This window comes from Haliotis rufescens, unplaced genomic scaffold (genome assembly GCF_023055435.1).
Source record: "Haliotis rufescens isolate VD_foot unplaced genomic scaffold, xgHalRufe1.0.p SCAF_20, whole genome shotgun sequence".
Taxonomy (NCBI): Eukaryota; Metazoa; Mollusca; class Gastropoda; order Lepetellida; family Haliotidae; genus Haliotis; species Haliotis rufescens.
The window spans coordinates 5,806,469-5,828,040 of record NW_025963891.1 but is presented as its reverse complement, the minus strand read 5'-3'; the positions used below and the strand labels follow the sequence as shown (position 1 = coordinate 5,828,040).

The 21,572-nt window shown below is 39.4% G+C and overlaps 2 protein-coding genes across 2 annotated transcripts; one reads left to right on the top strand and one right to left on the bottom strand.

Annotated features, from left to right (window-relative positions):
• Positions 1–1,385: 1,385 nt before the first annotated feature.
• On the bottom strand, positions 1,386–12,309 carry LOC124150412 (MOB kinase activator 1B). The gene is made up of 4 exons (XM_046522422.2): positions 12,111–12,309; positions 8,359–8,525; positions 7,044–7,271; positions 1,386–6,472 (listed from the first exon to the last, which is right to left on the bottom strand). Exons 1-4 carry the CDS (start codon positions 12,122–12,124, stop codon positions 6,231–6,233), a joined length of 651 nt encoding a protein of 216 aa, XP_046378378.1. The 5' UTR covers positions 12,125–12,309; the 3' UTR covers positions 1,386–6,230.
• A 98-nt stretch (positions 12,310–12,407) lies between these two features.
• On the top strand, positions 12,408–19,540 carry LOC124150404 (heterogeneous nuclear ribonucleoprotein H2-like). The gene is made up of 11 exons (XM_046522407.2): positions 12,408–12,545; positions 13,478–13,570; positions 13,962–13,988; positions 14,433–14,585; positions 14,827–14,967; positions 16,176–16,314; positions 17,007–17,260; positions 17,383–17,648; positions 17,813–17,948; positions 18,210–18,443; positions 18,804–19,540. Exons 2-11 carry the CDS (start codon positions 13,480–13,482, stop codon positions 18,926–18,928), a joined length of 1,566 nt encoding a protein of 521 aa, XP_046378363.2. The 5' UTR covers positions 12,408–12,545; positions 13,478–13,479; the 3' UTR covers positions 18,929–19,540.
• Positions 19,541–21,572: the final 2,032 nt, after the last annotated feature.

Sequence of the window (21,572 nt, the reverse complement as noted above, 5' to 3'; positions counted from 1 at the left end):
GAGACAATATACTGGCGCCAATAGTTGTGTCGTTTGCGCGCCATGCTGGTCCTCATTTAGGTCGATAATCCTCGTGCCCACCGTGACCGCAGCAGCAAAACATCACCAGAATGCAATGGCCAGCCATGAGTCCTGACCTTTCCCGCATAGAGCACGTCTGCGACATGATCGGGAGACGTGTACGCAGACGTCAAAGGCCACCCGCTACGTTAGCTGAACTGGGCCAGGCGCTGCAATAGAAGTGGACAAGTCTCCCTCATATTTTCATTGGGAGATTAATTCGAACCATTGCACGTGCTATAAACGACTGTTTGACTAATCCTCGGGGCATGACCCACTACTGATGAAATCTTCTCAAACGTTCATTGTTTACTGCACACCCCTGTCGTCCGTCTTGGTTGTTTGCACCCTCACAATACACCCAACATGGTCAGTTTACACATAGTCCTTCCGTTGTCTTGTCCACCCATTATCATCACCCCATACCCTTTTGTGTTTCTGTAATGTTATTTTCTAATTTCTGTGTGCGTGCGTGCGTGCGTGCGTGCGTGTTACTCAGCAATATTACAGCTATATGAAGAGTCTGGACCATTCGATCCACCCAATTGGGATACGATGACATGCATGAATCAAGCCAGTCAGTCTGGCCGACCAAACTCCGCTCTTACAAGCATAGTCGCCTTTTACGGCAAAGATGGGTTCATACAGACCTATCGTAACCGGATCTTCACATGTCTCGTTTTTTGTAAAAGCCCAGGACATATGTTTTTCAACCTTGTGAAGTCGACAGATGTAGTAGGTAGATGAGAGGCCTATTTTCCAACAAAGAACACACATGGAAATCTCAATGCTCTACCATCGAAGATGTCTTTTCTGCGGGAGTTAGGGATACTGGGTTTAAGGCCACAGTGAACAGTGTTTTCATTGTACCTGCTTTAATTGCAAGGAAAGCCCAAAGTCACCTCTCACCATTTTAGTGAAACCAATGGGATAGACCAAGCATCATAATTTCTTTGTTGGGTGAATATGAATTCCAACCTTAACTCAGGATCCTGGCACAGCTAAGGGGGACAACTCTGCACTGCAAAGGTGGTGGGAAGACCACAAGGTATGCTGTGTTCACTGTTATCCATGGGAGGTCTGGGTGAAGGGTTGGTGGCCAGCAACAGTTTCTTGCCTCCTGGATCAGGTGGTCTGTGACTTGGCTGATTGCCTGCCATTGTACAGTGGGAGATGTTATCTGGCTTAGACAGCCTGCCCTCATGTAGCTTGTATATCACCCAATGTTATGTAAAAAAACAAAAGTGATATACGGCAGAGTTCTTTCCCCTCTTCATGTATTCTGCCAACTGACATACAAGGAAATATTAAAAGCAACACCAGAATAGTATTGTATATATTTTATACAAAAGATATTTGCTACATACAATTTCTATGTACATAATGTACAATGATGGCAGATAGTCTGTCAACTCATTATGAAGAAATGATAGATAAATAAGTTTATGGGATGGAATTTCTGGATGAGCACCTGGCGTTAGCTTACATCGAGATACCAATGACTGTACACGACCGGTCAAACTATCTTCCACCTTGTCCCAGTACACACTCAACATCTTCCAAGATGGCTGGTGATATGACCAAATGGGAGGTCAGAGAAACCTTTCCGTGTGGATGTTGAAGATGCGCTGGGACCAGATCAAAGTGAGTTGGATCGTGATTTAGAAGCAAACCCCTCTATCACTGCTGAATGATTATAATGTTATGCCCTAGGCAACATTGTACAAGAAACACCTCATCTTCCAATCTGGATTTTCTCAACACAAAATACTACAAATATGGGACATTGATTTCATAAAGCCTGTGCTTACAAGAACTGGAGCAGCAAGTGTGAAGAAGGCATCCCTGAAGTGAAGACTGATGGCCCCTTGAGTGCATTAGTGAGGCGGTGATGTTGCCATTTGGTTTGTAGCTTCAAGGTCTACATGCCATGGGCTCTCGTGGAGGGAACAAGCATACAAGGACATAGCTTCCAGGGAATTAGACAAAAGCTTCCAGGGAATTACAGACAACAGCTTCCAAGGTATTACAGACAAGAACAAAGAGCTTTCAGAAATCTCTTTCATCAGGGAAAATAGACCATGTCTGTTGTAGGGGGTTATGGAACATGCCTTATGGCAAATTACACACAATACCTTACATGCGATAATATGTACCATATCTCACACGGAGAATTACTGACAATATCTCACATGGGACAATATGTACCATATCTCACACGGAGAATTACAGAAAATATCTCACATGGGACAATATGTACCATATCTCACACGGAGAATTACTGACAATATCTCACATGGGACAATATGTACCATATCTCACATGGAGAATTACTGACAATATCTCACATGGGACAATATGTACCATATCTCACATAGAGAATTACAGAAAATATCTCACATGGGACAATATGTACCATATCACTCACATGGAGAATTACTGACAATATCTCACATGGGACAATATGTACCATATCTCACATGGAGAATTACTGGTAATTTATCTCAAAAAGATTGGCAGACAACACCCTTTAAGAGGGATACTAATATTGTTACAGACAAAACGTCAAACTGTCTGCTGGTTCTAATGGTAAAGCACCAGGGTACATGTATATTCCCATGAAAAGCTTCATCCATGAGTGTCACTAGGTTACATCTAGCTGACGTGGATACGTGACGGGTTGGGGGTCAGTCGAGATTCCTCTCACATACATACAACACCTTTAACAGTACAGAGCTGAGGACAATGCAGCCAGTAATAACAGGGAACTAAACAACATATCAGTTACACAGAACGACATCTAACATCAAAATCTACATACATCAACAATATGAATGGCACTTGTGAAAAATAAATGAAAACGTCTTGATAAAACTTGAAGAAGAAAAAAGAGAGAAACCCAATCCTAGACTGACCAAAGCTCAATAGGAGGGGAAGAAAACTACTCAAAGATGTTTCCACAATACGGGGAATATCACACATATTATGTCAACACTAATACCAAACCATGACACAAAGAAACAGTAGACTCAATATGTAGACTTAATATGTAAATGAAACATGACAGCAAGGTTTATTTCGACAATAGCTAGTAACTATGTTCACATCCAAAACTGCCAAGTCAATCAAATCACAAAGCTATATCACTTCTAATTTACCTTAAAAATTGACAGTTCTTGAAAATGAACAGGTTCACCATCTAAATTGTCTACAACAACCTCACATGTTTCACCACTCTAACAAGGCCATAACAATCCCACTCAAAAGGTGAGATATAGCTTGTGGGTATGTATTGCCATAAATGAATTTGAAAGACATCTTAGAAGGTAATTTTCTTGTACACATCACTGGTCTGTGCTATCACAGATGATTACTCCATGACAACAGATCAGCGACGCACAGATTAACACTTGATCTGTAGCAAGTCTATGTGTGATATATAACATGATCTCTAGCAAATCTGTTATATAACACATGATCTGTTGCAAGTCTGTGTGATATATAAACAGGATTTGTAGCAAGTCTATATGATATATAAAACCAGACTAGTTGCAAGTCTATGTGTGACATATAACACATCTTTAAGAAATCTATGTGATATATATAACACATGATCTTCAGGAATTCTGCTGGATAAATAACATGATTTGCAGCAAATAGTTGTGACAAATAACACATGAACTGTAGCAAATCTGTGTGATGTATAACACATGATCTGCAGCATGATGGTGTGTGATATATAACACATGATCTGCAGCACAGCCGTGCTATATAACACATGATCTGTTGCAGATCTGGGATACATAACATGATCTGTAGCACGATGGTGTGTGATATATAACACATGATCTGTTGCAGATCTGTGATACATAAAAGGATCTGTAGCATGATGGTGTGTGATATATAACACATGATCTGTTGCAGATCTGTGATACATAAAAGGATCTGTAGCATGATGGTGTGTGATATATAACACATGATCTGCAGGACAGCCGTGCTATATAACACATGATCTGTTGCAGATCTGGGATACATAACACGATATGTAGCACGATGGCGTGTGATATATAACACCAAACTGTAGCAAGTCTCTGTGTGATGGCAATGCAATACGTAGTAATCTAGAGGAGACCACAGACACAAGTCCATTAAGAGTAGAATCACATTATCTAGAAGGGAGCAGCATGTACACTGTTCCCTTGCAGGGGACTTTCTAGGGTGTTCAACCCAAACAATAAACACCCAGGCTATGCCCACTTTGGTCTGTGGTCCAAGCAGAGATGATAGAAACAATGTTAGTCAGTCTCAAGATGGCTTGACATGCAATACATACTATTCATATTTGGAGACCGCTGATAAGCAAGCTTATAGGTAATATTGGCACTGCATATAGTGAAGGGCATGGGCCCAGGTGACACTGAACGTATATGGGACATGAAACACATCAGCACTCCTACTCGCATACCTAGATGATGGTGGCCGCTTCCAAAATTACACAATACAGAGCAGTCCTACACACGTCAATCGGAGACACCATCTACTAGCAACTCACACTGCATTATCTCCATCTGGGAATCAGGGAATCCTCTGTTTCAGCCTGGACAAAGTACTTTGTGTGTAATGACACAGCGATAAAATCTTCAGTAATATTTTAATAGCATGTTTTCTCGAGAACATTTTCGATTCTCTAAGAACCCCAGGACGGTGCCGCCAACAGCACAGAGCAAACTAACAGGAATCCTACTGGTCATGATTTAAGATCTTCACAACTAAAATCACAGGATCTTCATTTCCAACATTTTGTCTCATCTACAATTTATATGATTTCTAGCGCAATTCAAATATTTTAAAGGGTTTAAAATTCCTCTCTTTCAGTAGTGAAAAAGGAAGAAGTCTACATTCTAAAGTAAAATGAACATCTCCAGAAAATGCCATCAGCTTCACATACTCCCTGACAGGGTTTCTAATAATCACACAAGCTGTGAAACACTTTGGTCCAGAGACGCTGCCAGAGCTTCACACTGACATCACTATTTGTGACCTATCAGCATGTCCCCACGCCTGAACTGGGCAGTCCACAAACACTGAGTCCTGCTCATAAACAGTTAACAAAATGAAGCATAAAATAGTAACAGCCATATTGACTGGCTACAGCAGACTAGCAACACAATTCCATAGTGAAACAACAAGGCATGCATGGTTGGTCGGTGAGGCGTGACATGTTGCCATCTACCACTTGCCGCGGTAGTGCTTCATATGTCGAAGGCCAGAAGGTGACATGTTGGTCATTGGCAGAATCTATAGTCATCTTACAGACGTATACTACCTTCCTGTCCGTCACAATCAACAAAAGGATATGATGTCCCCTAAAAGATAGAGTGTGATACCACAATAGAAGACAGAGGATGATGGATATTTGATGGCTACCAATTCCAAATGAATATTTCACTAAGGCTAACAAGCACTACGTTAATGATATGGTGTTTTCATGTATGACTAGTTAGGAGCACGTCCTCATGTTCAACATCAGTAGATGCACACATTTAAAGCAGATTACTTTGGCAGGACATACAACATGCCTTTTCCATTTACCACATGGTCTCCATCATTAAAACACTGGAAGTCCGTCTAAACCTTATCACCGATAATGAAAATACTCATGGATCACAAGCCTCAAACCACAATGGAATCTAACGTCAATTCTAAAAATTATGGGTGTAACGATTAGTTGATTAATTGCCTAAAATCATTACAAATTTTTCATGTTTAACAGCAAGAGTTCCACCGCCATGGTTGTTCATACTGCTGTGAGCATGGCAGGAACAATAAGGCCTCTATATTAATGCGCATCAAGTCCATAATTGCCAAATGGATGAACATTATCATTTAGTGCAAACAGTAAATTTCAGTTATTATATCTCTAAAAAACTTTTAGAATCAAACATCAAATTACATCCCATAATTCAGCATGGACATTGCAATCCTGCAGTTGCTCAAGCATATCGTTACATCCCTAGCAGGTCATCGCTCAAGCATATCGTTACATCCCTAGCAGGTCATCGCTCAAGCATATCGTTACATCCCTAGCAAGTCACAAGAAGACTGTAGATTCTGCAGAATCACTGTAAACTTTGAAGAACATTAGCCAGGAGGTTCCTGGGGATTGGCATCTATCGGTCCTTGCTGGTGAGTTTATCAATAAGCTCCTGTAGAGGCGCTAGTTCCTTTCTGTCTATGAGGTTGAACTCCTGCACAAAGAAGATGAAGTGCTTGAAGGACGTGTTGAGGTGAGCCTCCTCGCTCAGCTGGACCACCTCCTTGAAGTGCTGGTGGTAGATATGTGCATACACACGGAACAGGCGCTTCAGGATCGTTTTGGCAATGGACAGGAAGTTCTTCGGGAATGGCACACCTTAAATGAAAACAAGCGACTGAAGTTTGTTTCACAGCCTGGTTTGTTTCACAGCCTGGTTTATTACAGGTTATCATGATGTTAAGAATCTAGGTCGAAAAACAACAATGGCAGATAGCTTCACCAGCAAGCCTTCTTGTCGGGGTACAATAAGTGAGTATGGTTTGACACTAATTTTACCAAAAGTTGAGCAACATAATGGCAGGAGACACAAGAAATGGACTGCACACACTGAACCCATGTGGGGATCAAACTTGGGTGAGCTTAAGGCTTTGAACAGTATTTCAGTTACATCACAGTTTGTCAGCTTATTGTGGGAGAAAGACCCCAATGATGCCAAAGGTACAGTGCTGACAACATAGAACATAATCAGGACGAACCTAGATTCAAGCCCACAATCCTGGCATGCCTAAGGGATGCAACCCTGCTGAACGAATTGTGGCACCTTAGACAACTGGGCCACCAGTGCCCCGACGATTCTTGAAATTTTTGTAAAAATCAAAACTGAACATGAATTGTGTAGCTTCACTTCAAGAGAAGTGTCCTACAGCTGTCGTTGGACAATACTGACCTATTTTAGAGGGAAAGAGTGTTTCATCGTCCAACTGGTCCTGCACCCAGGTCATGAGGTAGTCAATGTACTTGGGGGCCGAGCACTTGATAGGCTTCTTGATGGTCTGTCCATCAGCCCAGTGGTACTCGTACTTTGGCCCCGCAGACATCACCGAACATGACTCCTCCGAGCAGAACTCTGTGATTGTGCCATACAGCATGTTGATTTGGTTGAAGAAGTCAACAGCTGTGGATGGAGGTGGATATCATATTAAACAATGTCAAAACAAACAATCTTATCTGTTGTTTTAACAGATACAAATGTAATATTTTTCCAAGTGTATCACAGGTCACTCATGAACATGGTTAGGTGTGCCCTTTCATAATAAAGTGTGCCAATTAGAATATAAATTTTGATCTATCATTTCTCCAAGGCTAGATAATATATACCTGTAGTTGAAATTTGGAATATATATTTTTGCTAAAACAAAGACTTCAAAGTGTGCCCTTCATATACTAGGAACGTATTTTAATCATGTCATTACTACTTTAACAACAAGCACTATAATACCAGGAATTTATCTACACTTTCTCAGGCCAATATCTGGCCACACTTCTGCAGCAAATGTCAGTAAAAATTCGAAACTAAACTTCCCAACTCCTGTTAATGTAAGTTGGCTTAGTCGAGATACTTAGTAGTATTTCACTGAAAACAGGACCAGCAGATAGAAAGAGGCCATCGTGCTTAAGTTTACATTATTGCATTTGATGCAATGCTAAATATCTCAGAATCAAAATGAGAATTGTTTCACAGTTTGCTTGTGAAGGGCACTGTTTGGAATCCTATATACATGGAATTTCGAACAATGCATTCTCTTTAGGCCACACATTTATTTTTGGAAAAGCAGCCAGAAAAGAAACATATTAAACTTAAAAATAATTATTTATAGTATTTCTCCGGCTAGCAACAAAGACCCTCAATAAAAAATGTTATATACATATTCCATGTCTACATCTTTATCAGTGATTCAACAAGCCAGCTGCAGTTTCAACTCCATGGCAGAATGAATGAATGAATGGCAGAATGAATGGCAGAATGAATGGTAGAATGAATGGGAGAATGAATGAATGAATGAATGAATGAATGAATGAATGAATGAATGAATGAATGAATGAATGAATGAATGAATGAATAAATAAATAAATAAATAAATAAATAAATAAATAAATAAAATAAAATAGCTATTAATTTTATTTCGACCGACCTTGTGTGGAAAAGGTGAAACATAAAATTCAAAAAAGTGTGGCCTTAGGCTAGCCTGTGGGCTACTCACTGTTGACTGCCACCCACTCATTGAGGTCCTCCCCCTCAGGGAGCATAACGGCCAGACGGAGGTTACCACTTCCCAGGGTAACCGCCGCATGTTTCATCAAGTCATACTGATGAGTTCCTTCGGGGATGTTCTTCTTTGGTTTGAATGTTTTGTTGTTTCGACTTCCACTGCAAACAACAAAGAATGAACAGTATTAGTACAATCAGCCAGGTGAACATTCTCCATGGATAGCTAATCCAGCCATGTTATAACTGCTTGCAATATTATACACTGAAATCTTGTTTATCCTGATTAATCTAGGTGAGATTAGCCTCGGCATAGGCAATATCCCTCTAATACAAACTAGACCTTCCAAACAGTAACTGCCCTGTGGGTATTTCTGGTCAGAATGGGTCTCAGCAATCTATACTAGTTGTAAGAGGCAAGCAAATGGATCGCGTGGTTGGGCTCGGTGACTTGGTTAATTGCATGTCATCATACCCTGACGGTGTGGACAGTTGCTCGCAATATTGCTCACTGGGTTGTCTGGATCAGATTCAATTAACTACAGGCCGCCATCATATAGCTGAGTGTGGCGTTAAACGAGAAGAAAAAAAGAAACAAATCCAGTAATCCTACAGAAAAAGCAAGGTTTACAGACTAACACTTAGTGACAGTATTTACTCCATTTACAGCCAATGACTACTGGTGCTAGGTTTGTCTGTTGGTTGTTTTTTACCACAGCACTCCACAACACACAATACTACGCTATCAACCATGTAGGAGGCAGACCACCAGACCCATTAAGTTGCTTCCTACTACAAGCAAGGGTGTCTGGGACTGGTGCTACAGCTTGCAATATCATCTACCTCATATCTGCTAACAAGAGCACATCTTTACATTTCACAAATTCTCAAAAGAAGTGCAGCATTTAACATATGCTTGTTGAAATTGATTCAGAATAAATCCTACTACTTTATAAACATGTTTTAATGACTTGTTGATATACTATATATAATACTATACTATAATTGCCTCCCCCACAGGGATTCTTGGCTTGATCAGGTCCCCAGTAACCTATGCTTGTTGTACAAGGCAACTAATGGCTTGCGATCAAAATCTGCGAATTGGTTAATTGGGTGTCATCGTGACATCGGACGTTGCTTACAATATCAATCACAAGATTATCTAGTGCAGACTTAATTATTTACAACCAGCCAAGATTTAGCTGGAATATCATTGGTTCCAGCATTAAACAACAAACTACAATAACTACTGCCAGGAGTTCCCAATGAAATGGTCTAGAAAAAAAAGATTAACAAACTTCTTGCTCAGTGCAAACAAGGTTTTTACTAGACAAAACAGTTTGCATAATATATACACATAACTTAAGAATTTACACGTATGTGTATAATACAGTCGTGCCTCGTTTATACAAACAAATTTTCGTATAACTGAAACCAGCTTCTTACTGGAAGAGTTACTTCCCTTCAATTATGCAACTCATGACAGATGACAGAGCAAACAGATACATCCACTCAATCTTTATTCATACACGTTTCAAAAAGTCTGTCATGGAGTTTGAACTGTCACCAATTGTCGATTTTCCTATGGTATGTCCAAATTCAGTGCCATAATGCTTACTGATGGTTTCTAAACTTGCGGACGGGTGTTTTTCTTTAAACAGACAAATTTCCCTTTTTCCGCGTGCTGTAACTGCGTTTCGCTTACGTTTCACTGGTTGACAGGCCATACTTACACAACTTTGACCTTTGACCTCCACAGACGCCATATTTATCGAAGGGGATTACATGTATAATAAACAAGCTCGTCTCAAACGTAACTCAGTGTCACTTGGTTAATTGACTTCTCACGAATCAAAGGATTACCACCAGCGGAAGTGTATTGTCCAGATAAGTGAGACAGTTTTGTGTGCATTTCAGTGTTTTTTATGTATGAAAATGACCGTCCGGTTCCGGAAACTGAACTTCCGGATATACGGGTAAATTTATATAGTAATTATTTCGTTTTGAATGAAAATCGTCCGGGAACCGAGGTTTCCGGATATCTGAAGTCCGTATAAGCGGGGCATGACTGTATGCACATTAACATGGTAAGTCCCATGCATGGCTGTATGAAACATACAAATTAGTTCAGCTGCAGTATGCACATACCATCATAAAATCAAAAACATATTACTATTCTGTTCAGAAAATGTTCAGGCGGTCCATGTCAAATGTTTTGCCATAAGTCACCAAGTGTAAGTTTAATTCAAACCAGGAAATCTATAACGAGCTTACATCATCAGGTCATGCAGTGCTACTACGTCATTAAAAAGTTTGGAAGTAAAATGTTGTATGGCACATGTTGCCAGTCTGAAGGCATTAAATAGGTCACCACGGTCACGGGATTGTTTAGACCCACATTTTATGCCTGGAAATTATTTCTCTGAGAGTCACCAGAACTCACAAATAGATAGACAGGGTAAATCCCAGGGACAAAGTGGGAACTCTATTTTCATGTTATCCTGGGTTGTGACACTATTTTTCACTTGAAACATTTCAGAACCACCAGCAATTTCTTACTAATGCTAACACTTCTCTTCAAATAAAAGTAAATGTTCCACTTGTCATTCTATATAAGCTAGAATATCATTGCAAATAAACAGAATATTTACGAAAAACACATTCGTAACACACCATTCATCACTGCAAAAGAATTAAAGAGGACTAAAATCTCTAAATCAGAGTGATAAGTGGTAATGTTTTTTCTCATCTCTTTCCCTTGGAATACCTTACATAACGTCAGTTTAATGTAGCCCCTGTATTTTTCAAAATATGGAACAGTTTTGAGATACTTCCTTATATATACTGCAGGATTCACTCTAGGGATTTTGTGACATGGGCCCTTAATATAAAAATGTTAAAATTCAGGTGGTACTCCCATACAGCACAATGTTAAAATGCCCCAATGTATTTGTAAATGTGGCCCTTTTTTCAAATTTCGGGGCTAAAAGCACAAGGCCCGACCCTAGAATTATCCCTGATACTGAACAAAAAAGTTCGAGATCATGAATATTTCGAGAGGTATTTTTGGCAGTGAAGACCGAGTTTCTTTAAATCTCTAGGGTCTATAACAATATTTCATGATTTATAACCTTTCTTGTCCAGTATATTTTTTGCTAGTTTACATTGCTCACTGTGGAACAATCTAGTGTTCTTATTGTGCTGATGGGTATTTGTGTTATTATTATACCATTATTATACTTCAAACAGGGTGAATTGACCGAGTTCTCAATATGTTTTTGGCAGGGCGAATGTATGGTAGTCCTACCTACATTGTTGACCAGTCCCTAGCTCTGAATGTGTCAGCAACCGGTAGTAGAGCAGGATCTTACACTTTTCAGTTCTCGTAACTTCTACAGTCTCCGCTCTAGTGTGAAAACGTTTCTCTTCGTGATTGAAGTTATTTACACATCGTTTAAAACGCTGCCTTGTATCAGTCAAAGGCAGAATAAGTACGTTTTGACATTGACACTTAGAAACCGGAAGCATTTGTCAAAATGATACGAAACCATTTTGTATAAAAAAGACACGCCAAAACATGCATGAACCATTCACAACAAACGTTATCTTCATAATACAACAATGCATTTCATGGTCCACCTGCTGTCATAATCAAATGTAATGAAATAACCTCTGCAAAAGATGATAACTGTGACTGATGTTTGTAAACAAACAAATTGAGAAGAATAGTCAGCTGACAAAACTTACAAAAGGAAGCTCATCTTCGAAAACCACACAAAAATTCCTTGAAGGGTAAATTGACTGTACTCTTAGTCCTTCAAAAATACCAGTAAATTCAATACTTCTACATAGGTAATGCAGATGATTGTTGATTTCGAAGGCTATTCCTCTATTAACAATGTCACCAATATGGCGATCGAATGTTTATGCCCAAACCGGAAGGAAGTTTGGCGTCCATAAACGTTGGTGGTACAAAAATATCATATTTTTCGTGTTAATGCTCATTAAAAACCAATCTTCACAAAATGGTAACATTTTCTGGTAAAAATAGAAAAAGTAAAATGAAAACGTAATGCAGTTCGGCCACTTCCGGCAAGCACATGCGGGAGAACGCGGCGTAGCCATATTGGAAAGTTCGACATTTTCAGACGAAAGCAGCAAGACTTAAATATCACATTGCCGGTATGTCAGCTTGTATTAAGTGCATTCTTATGCATAATGCCACATAGTGCACTCCATGTTGTTTAATATCTTGTAGTAATTTATGTGAGATGGTGGGTCTAAGTATATCTACAATTTTGCAATTTGCGCCTAAACGTGACAAAGACTTCAAAGAGTAGTGCGGAGTCGTGGCCAATGCTAATGATTCTTTCGGATTGCTTCATATTGACAAGTATCAGTATAAGCAAATCCACTGCATTTCCGGACCTCTAATATTTGATTTTGATATATTCCTGGTCAGTTGCGTATTTATGTTTAAAATCGAGGACAATAGAAACAAAGCCCAAGTCGCAGGCTGACTCGGTAGCGTGTAAGTCATTGATTGTGCTGACACTCGACAATATAGGATCTCTGCAAACTAAGTAATGCCTTCGTTTTGTACTTTCATTAAGTGTTTCAAAGACATACCCAATATTTTGTCGCCTTTGCAATTGTGGTTTTATAAACAGTCTCCTTTCTCATCACTGAATTTAGGAACAAGGACTTCCACTATTAGAGATTCAAACCACAACCACTGATAACACAATTTGAGTAGCCTAGATCTATGCATGAATTTGGCGCATTATGGTGGCTTGTAGAGAAATTACTTCTACTGTAACATGTGGTGTATACGTACTCATAGTAGATTTAAGATTGTATTTTTTTGACGCAAGTTGCCATGTAAATAATTAAAATTTTAAAATTAGAAGTATCATGGTAATCACATTGCAGAATTAGATCTGTATTTGTTTATTATCTTTCATTGATGGTATTGGAATGCATATGGGTCTATGTTGTGTTCTGTTCATTTTGACGGTCAGTCTACGTGCAAAATGTTAACTATATCTTAAGCATTGTTACCATGATCGCAATAAATATATATAAGGTACTAACAATCATTTTTGTCTATGAAGGCATGGGTTCTCACGAGGATGACGGCTTTGTTGTAAGGCTTCGCGGTTTGCCATGGGCAGCTACACCTGAGGAAGTAGTCCGATTTTTTGCAGGTTTGTACTGTAAACATTGGTCTTTAGTGATAGCCAAATAAAATATGTAGCATCATCTTATTTTGATGTCACTGGAAATGAATCTTGCTGATTGCTACTTTTCACACAATATTCACCAGTGTTCAAGTTGTCTTTATTTCAAACTTTTTTGAGTGTTCCTCGGTTTCATCAAATGTCCATAATTCATAGAAAGGTAGGGATCATTTGGCCCCAGTTTTCCAGTTTCTCGACTGAACACTGATTCAGAAATTTGCTGACAGCAGAATGAAATCGTGTAGCTGAAGTTGAAACTAATGAAGTCAGATAAAATCTTCTTTACCAACACATGTTCTTATTGAAATGTTCTATTATTATATCTATTGATTATACATGTTTTCATTTTGATTTGTAGGAGAAGAAAACTCGGACATTAAAGTTGGTAAGTGAAGAAAAATGTCTATACATTTGCAACTGGAAAACATGTCAGGTACCCTGCCTTGGCTGCCCTTACTGATAGTGTTACATTATACTGTGATAGAAAAAAGGAAACTACACTCGTTCATATTTCCCGGTTCAAACGTTTTGGCAGAATTCCTTTTCAGTTAGGAATATTTGGTGTACTTAAACGGTAAATGGTTGGGATCTAGATCTAGGAGTAAAATGTCAACTCTATTCTTTAATGTTAACTTTTGAACTTGTGAAGGCTGGTTCAAAATCATCTTAAGTTTCTTTATCTGGCCTGGAGGAAGGATTTGTATCTATGTATCAATGACTAGTAGATGTTAGATATGAAAAGGGGAGCAGTATACTACTAGAATTATGCAGCTATCTATTGAGCATGTTTTTTAAGTATAGGTTGAGAATGTTTTTCCTTCAATTGAAGATCCTGAGAGCTGTGGAATACGCAATGTCCACTTTACATTTTCTCGTGAGGGACGTCCTAGTGGAGAAGCATTTGTAGAGTTTATGAATGATGAGGATGTAGAGCAGGCAGTCAAGAAGAATAATGAACATATGGGACAGAGATATATCGAAGGTGAGATAAGGGTGATAACCACTAAAATATTTTTCTTATATTCGGTGTTTGAAACTTAATCCCTTGAGTATTTTTTGTTTTAGTATTTAAATCTAGAGACTCTAAAACTTTCATTACATACATTAGCATTACGGTTATGACAAGACCTTTTTTACTTTCATCCTTCACTTGGAACACTGATAGTATTTTATGGTATGAATCTGTAGTGTATGGAAAGTATCACATCAGCGTTTATTTTCAGTATTCCGGTCCAAAAAGAGTGAGATGGACTGGGTGATCAAACGTGCAGGGCCCAACCAGCAGGCGCCAACCGAGGCCGTAGTCAGGCTTCGGGGCCTCCCATTTGGCTGCTCCAAAGAAGAAATTGCTCAATTTTTCACAGGTATGTCTCTTACTTTTCTGTACATAACATACACATATTTTGTAAAATGAATAAATAAACTTTGCAAATTTTAATAAAGTATTCATTCAAACATAAACTGTAATTTATAAAGTGTGTAATGGTTGATGAAATGGGATTATGATAAATGCTTAATTGTCTGCTTGTGTAATAAACAACTGTGTATGTTAAATGGTGATAAGATCGATTCAGTGATGTAAAGGTGCTAAATAAAGGGTAGCATTTCTGATTTGAGATGGATAAAGAGGATCCATCTATTATACCATTACAACTGAGTTCTTGGTCAATGGATTGAAGAATGAACCAGTGTGTAGTGTGAACTGTAAAGGATTGCAAAGGAATGGTTTTGAGAAATGACTTTTTGGTAATGGTTTTGTTTTGGGGACTGTTTGAAAACTACTGGCAATCGTTGTCTATTGACCACCATGTCAGATACATTGTTTGGGCTTGTTTGTGACTGCCTTCGTATAGTCAGTGTTCCACCTGAACTTGTCCTGGCACTGCTGGCTGCTGTAGATGGTTCAAGGGAGATAATTGGAAACATCACATCAAACACCATTGAAGACAACCTGCTTTGTAAACATTTGTCCTTTCTTAAATCGATCTTATCACAACAATACTAGAAATTGTTATCTTAAATGGTTTAAGACTGTGGATAACAGAATTTAAAATTTGTTGTAGGTATTGTCAGCTTTTAATCGCATTGGATTTGACAGACATGATACAATTGACAATAATTCAGCACATCAAAGGACATTACAATTTTAGGTTATAGATTTCAGGAAATTATAATGAGTGTTTATTATTTTATTAATTCAAGAATCAGACATTTGCATGGATTTTGGAATTGAAATATGAAATATTAGTCTGGTCAGTGACGTTTTTGACAGAAGTTGTAATGTGAATTGAAACTATTTAAAAGAATTTCCAAATCACTGGGTATCATATTCCTAAATATAACAGAAACTTTAAACACTGTAACAGTTAGGAAAATAATTCTACTCATTGGTACTCGTGAGATATTTTGATTGGTGCAGCCAAATGAAAAGTACCTGCAGGTAACAGGTACATACTGCGGACAGTTGACACACAGCTACATACATGCTACTCTGATGACTACTTCATGTTCTATGTTGCACTACCATCGGACTGAGATTGCTATGCTCTGTTTTTGTTGGGTGGGTCTGTAGGGTTGGAGATTGTACCCAATGGGATTATGCTACCTGAGGATCGACAGGGGCGCAGCACGGGGGAGGCGTATGTCCAGTTTGCATCCCAAGACATAGCAGAAAAAGCCCTGGGTAAACACAAGGAAAGGATAGGGCACAGGTGGGAGGCTGGGCTGATGACAGCAGCGGGAGGGACAGTCGCGTTCCACCGCCTGCAACATCGCTAACTTTACTTCTTTCTCTTGGATGCTACTGGGCAGAGTGGGTATGGATGGTTGGGGTCCCATTGGGCCGGGTGGATGGTGGATACAAGGAATCTTCTGTTGATGTTTGGAGTGATGGCAATAAATTATAGACACTTGTGTTACTGTAGCCATTTATAACTATTACCGTTCTGTATGATTGATGTGCTGGTGTGATGTTTCAGAAATATTAGGTTTGTAATGTAAACGTACAGAAAAAAGTAAATATTGAAACTTCAATACATGTACTGATGAGAAGTGGTGAGAAAGTTGTGTGAATGTTTTCAGTCTTTTTGTTTTATTGTATTAGGGATTTACATTGAATTCCAGTGATAAAGAATTAATTATCCTTTGATGACAATGTGTAACTTAAAATTTAGCTATGCTATTTGATTAAACTGAATGTGTTAAGTTGTGTGATAAAGAAAGATTCATGTTTTTTAATGTATGACATTATGTAACCAAGGTTATTGAAACTAATTGGGGAAAGACAATGAAAGGAATCGGAACAAGAAGTCCCTGAGTAATATACAATTGCTAATGCTCTTATGTTAGGATGTACATATATGTATTGTACACAGACTGCAGCATGTTGATTGGCACCTTTCAGGTACATAGAGATCTTCAAAAGCAGTATGGGCGAGGCCTACAATGCCATGGGCCAGCAACGGATGAGGCCTATGATGGGTGGGTCCATGGGACGCCCAGGGCCCTATGATCGAAATGACCGCTTCGGTGGGATGGGCATGGGCAACATGGGAGGAGGAGGAGGTGGTGGTGGAGGAGGAGGAGGCGGCGGCGGCGGTGGCGGCGGCATGGGAATGGGAGGATACGGCCGTGGGCGTGGTGGCAGAAATGTGAAAGGTAAATTAGTTTGATATATTTTTGTATTAGCTCACAGTAGCTCAAAACTTTCACATTTTTTGTTGTTTAGTATTATGAGTTCTTAGCATTGTTTGTTATTATTTTTTTGCTTTTGTTTTCAGGTTACTTTGAAGATGACTTTGATGATTACAGTGGAGGGTATGGAGGTGGTATGGGATTTGGGGGTGGCAACCGTCGAGGTGGTGGAGGAGGTGGCGGCGGCGGAGCTGGTGTTGGCGGTGGAATGAGAGGCAACAATCAGCGTGGCCGGATGAACATGGACCGGCCCCGCGGAGCCACTCCTGGCAGTCATTACATTAGCGACACAGGACATTCTGTACACATGCGAGGCCTTCCATTCCAGGCCATTGAACAGGATGTGTATGATGTGAGTTGATATTACTTCCAGCTACTGCACTGAACCACTCAAAAGCTTAGAACATGTTAAAGTTCTTTATTACCACAAGACATTTCCTTGATGTATGTGTCTCCTATTAGATGTTCGATTTTCTGCTTATTCATAAATTGTAAAACAATTGTTTTGAATTTCAGTTCTTCAGCCCAATACGCCCTGTGAAAGTTGAATTTGAATATGCCCCAAATGGTCGACCAACTGGCGAGGCAAATGTTGACTTTGGCTCTCATCAAGAAGCTGTTGAGGCTATGAAGAAACACAAGTCAAATATGCGTAAGTGGTAATGGGTAAAGGAAGTTGATTGGAATAATCTTATCTTTTTGTATAGGATAGATTAAAGTAGTAAATTTGAACTTCATAAGAAGTCATGAGATTGGGATGTTTTAGAATACTATGAAAGTTTGATTCATTAAAATGATCTTAAACAAGTGATCAAGGAACATAGTGGATACAGGATTGTGAAGAGTTGAATAATGTATCAGATAGTTCTTTTATTGACAAGTACTAATTATGATCATCCATCATTGATTACAGAGCACCGCTACATTGAACTGTTCCTCAACTCAGCTCCAGCTGAACGCGGCGGAGGTGGAGGTGGATTTGGCTCAGGGCAGATGGGTGGAAGTGGTTTTGGTGGGGGTGGCAGCATGGGCAGTGGCTTTGGCAACTCCGGAGGATATGGTGGGGGTGGTGGTAACTACGGAAGCAATGGTAACAACTTCGGAGGAGGAGGAGGCGGCGGCGGCGGCGGCGGAGGTGGTTATCAAGGTAGGTCAAACAAAGGTTCTCAAGTACAAAAAATATGCTGATTGAAATTAATTGGGTTCTGTAGAGTCCTTGTATTTTATGACGATAGTATTTGAATCTTGATACCCTCTGAACCTTAACTCCAAACATCAGGGTTATGACAAGGACCTTCTTACTTCTTACTGCATCCTGTATTGACAATGGGTTGTATAAGGTTTGCCATGATTTACTTCATTTCGATAATACTCAAAATATATATTTGTTTTGAATTTTTTCTTTTTATATGTATGAAAATATTTAGAGATAGTCACTAATTGGCAGAAACATTGACACATGAACACTTAATTTGGACAAGCTCTAATGTAAGCGTTTTTGTTGCAGGCAACATGAATAATTACATGGGAGGTGGCGGCGGGGGAGGAGGCAGCGGTGGTGGCTATGGCAACAACATGGGCGGCATGAACAATAATGTAATGGGAGGAAATCCAAACTACACAGCATTCTGAAGTGAACAGCTGCTTATTGTGAAAAGTTTTAATTGTGACATGGACACAACCTTAGCATAAACACCGCAAGCAGATTTACAACACTTGACTCGGTCAAGTAATAGATGCATTGCCTCTGATCATGGATCCAGCTTCCCCCTGGCATCAGTCAATGCTTATTCCATGTCTGTGGGAAGAATGATGGGAACATTGTCTTCACTAAGTGTTTGTCATGACATCACCTTTTCTACATTATACTTTTATGGGACACTTCCATGGCTTCATATGGTATTTCAGCCCTGTAACCGACTGGCTTGACATCGTTTATGAATTTCATACATGGTTTACTTTTATGTGTACATATTATAAGGAAGCTTTCTTAAATTGTACGGAATATGAAAACATTTTAGGCCAGTCAACTTGAGAGTATGATCATGTGTTGGGGAAACTACTATGTTGCAGGAATTCTAAGTGTTTTATCTACTTAAAGTATTGCTTGCACACATTAACTTGTGTATTTTGTATTATGGACTCTCGACCATGAAGAACTAACGCATCAGTGTATATTGACCATGTCGCATCACTTGCTGTACATCAGATAAACTGTATCTCAGTAAAAACCTCTTTATGTAACAGTCTTTGTTGTTGTGTCTGTTTTGTGGCAATCTCTATGGTGTAGTGGATAGAGAATCTGCCTGGAGAGTGGAAGGTTTGTGGTTCAGTCCCCTGGCTGGGTCAGTTCGGAGTCGGTATGCTTTATCTGAGTAGGGTTAAAACTGCAGCATGATATCTCACTGATCTAACACCATAAACTGGACATTAGGCCAGACTAGTGCAAGCAAACACAAGTGACATCCATGTTGAGCTATGGCATGTTATTTCAGTCGTCTAGCCGTATTTATTATCTTCTGTAAATCCTGGCTAGTACAAGCAGACACACACACACACTCACGCATTTAAGTGAAATACTCTGAATGAAATGTTGACCCCCATTTCACCTTGCCTTATGTGGATCCTGGTCGGTTCACTCTCTGATGCAATTTGGAAGCAGATCCTTAATTGATGTATGATAAAACCTATAGGGAATTGAGTTTGTTCTTCACTGAACTGGTCATATTGCCCCAGTGGATTCTGGGAGAGAATGTCCCAGTACCACTGTAAGAGCCAGGTGGACAGGCTGTTTGTGCATATCTTGTCCTGATGGTTAGGTACATTGACGTTGCCACCTACCACTGAATGGCCTGACCTTGAATTTATTATTTACAGGCTGCCATCACTAGCACAATGCTGACTGGAATGAAATAAGCCCCCATGGTTCAAACATAGGTCAAGGACAAATGTGCCACATCTGGCTGTGCTCAGTATCTTGAGTTGTGGATTTTAATAATAATTTTCACAATAATGTCGACATGCCTTATTATACCTTGTCACAACACAGTTGCACCTGTTCGGCCTGCATTGCTATGTGTGAAATCGTGCAAATATCCGGGTTAGAATTGATCTTCAGCAACCAATGCTTGTAAGAGGCAAGTAACAGGATCGGGTTGTCAGACTTTGTTGATTCATCCCAATTGTGTAGATTGATGCTCATGCTGTCATGGATTGTTTTGTCCAAATTAATATATTCAGAGACGTACTATAGCTGAAATATTGCTGAGTACAATGTTAAACAAAGCATTGAGGTGACAATGTTTGCATATGGAAGAGAATTGCACTTGAAAATTTGACACATTCAGTTTTCCAGCCACAGAAACAACCTTTTGATTGAAAAACAAATCTTTAAGAGTTTTGAACCTAAGAAATGGGCTTGGTTTCTCAATTCTACCACAATAAACATGAACCCTTTTCGTGATTACGTGGCATTAACCTAGTCTGATAAAGTCACTGTTAAACTGTCCGTCAAGTACCAATAGTGATGTTCTCTGATGGTAAATGGTTCAATGCATGCATCACTTGTATACCAATCCAAATGCATCATTTCCTAAAATGACCTGATAGAATTAATGCTTGCTTATAAAGAGGCTGTGTCAGAACATGCAGGAAGTATTTTTATATACTATCAAAAGAAACACACATCCCATATTATGGACGTTGAGATTTGCAGCCAACACTCTGTGGTCAGTTCCAAGCATCTGCTGCTGATGCTAGTATGGATGGAAACTCTGTCATGATGTATGTGTGGGCGGCTTTCACGTCCTAGGCGATCCAGTGCACCGTTTGCAACAATAAGATGGTTGGTCATAGTGGGCTACCCTGTAGATCAATTGCCTCTTGTGTTCCCGCCACACCAGCTCTCCCATCATGCCCGATCATCGATCAATTCTGCCTGAACTGGGCATGGCGCATTCTGTGTCACTCAAAGAAACTGAAGAACATTTGTTGCTGTAGATATCTTCCAACAGTCCATGTTTCCTATTAAAACAATGCATGTTGTTATCACATGCTTGGAAAGACACCATTCTGGACAGTTGTCTCATGAATATGAAGGTTCTCTTCAGGGATAGATTCATTGTAGAGAGATTGAAGCTTAAACAATGTAGAGAAGTTTCTAGACAACATAAGATGTCTTTTGTTTCTTTTGGAACCGAGTATATGACTAAAAAAACAACACATTAAACTGGCAATTCGTCCTGTGAAGATTCCGGGTTGGAATTAGTCACAGTTT

Coding starts and splice junctions, on each gene's coding strand:
- LOC124150404 (XM_046522407.2), top strand. CDS start 13,480: ATGGGTTCTCACGAGGATGACGGCTTTGTTGTAAGGCTTCGCGGTTTG. Junction 14,586..14,826: donor GGGACAGAGATATATCGAAG/GTGAGATAAGGG, acceptor GTTTATTTTCAG/TATTCCGGTCCAAAAAGAGT. Junction 17,949..18,209: donor GAAACACAAGTCAAATATGC/GTAAGTGGTAAT, acceptor CATTGATTACAG/AGCACCGCTACATTGAACTG.
- LOC124150412 (XM_046522422.2), bottom strand. Junction 7,272..8,358: donor TGAGTGGGTGGCAGTCAACA/GTGAGTAGCCCA, acceptor CTCCATCCACAG/CTGTTGACTTCTTCAACCAA. Junction 6,473..7,043: donor ACTCTTTCCCTCTAAAATAG/GTCAGTATTGTC, acceptor TTTTCATTTAAG/GTGTGCCATTCCCGAAGAAC.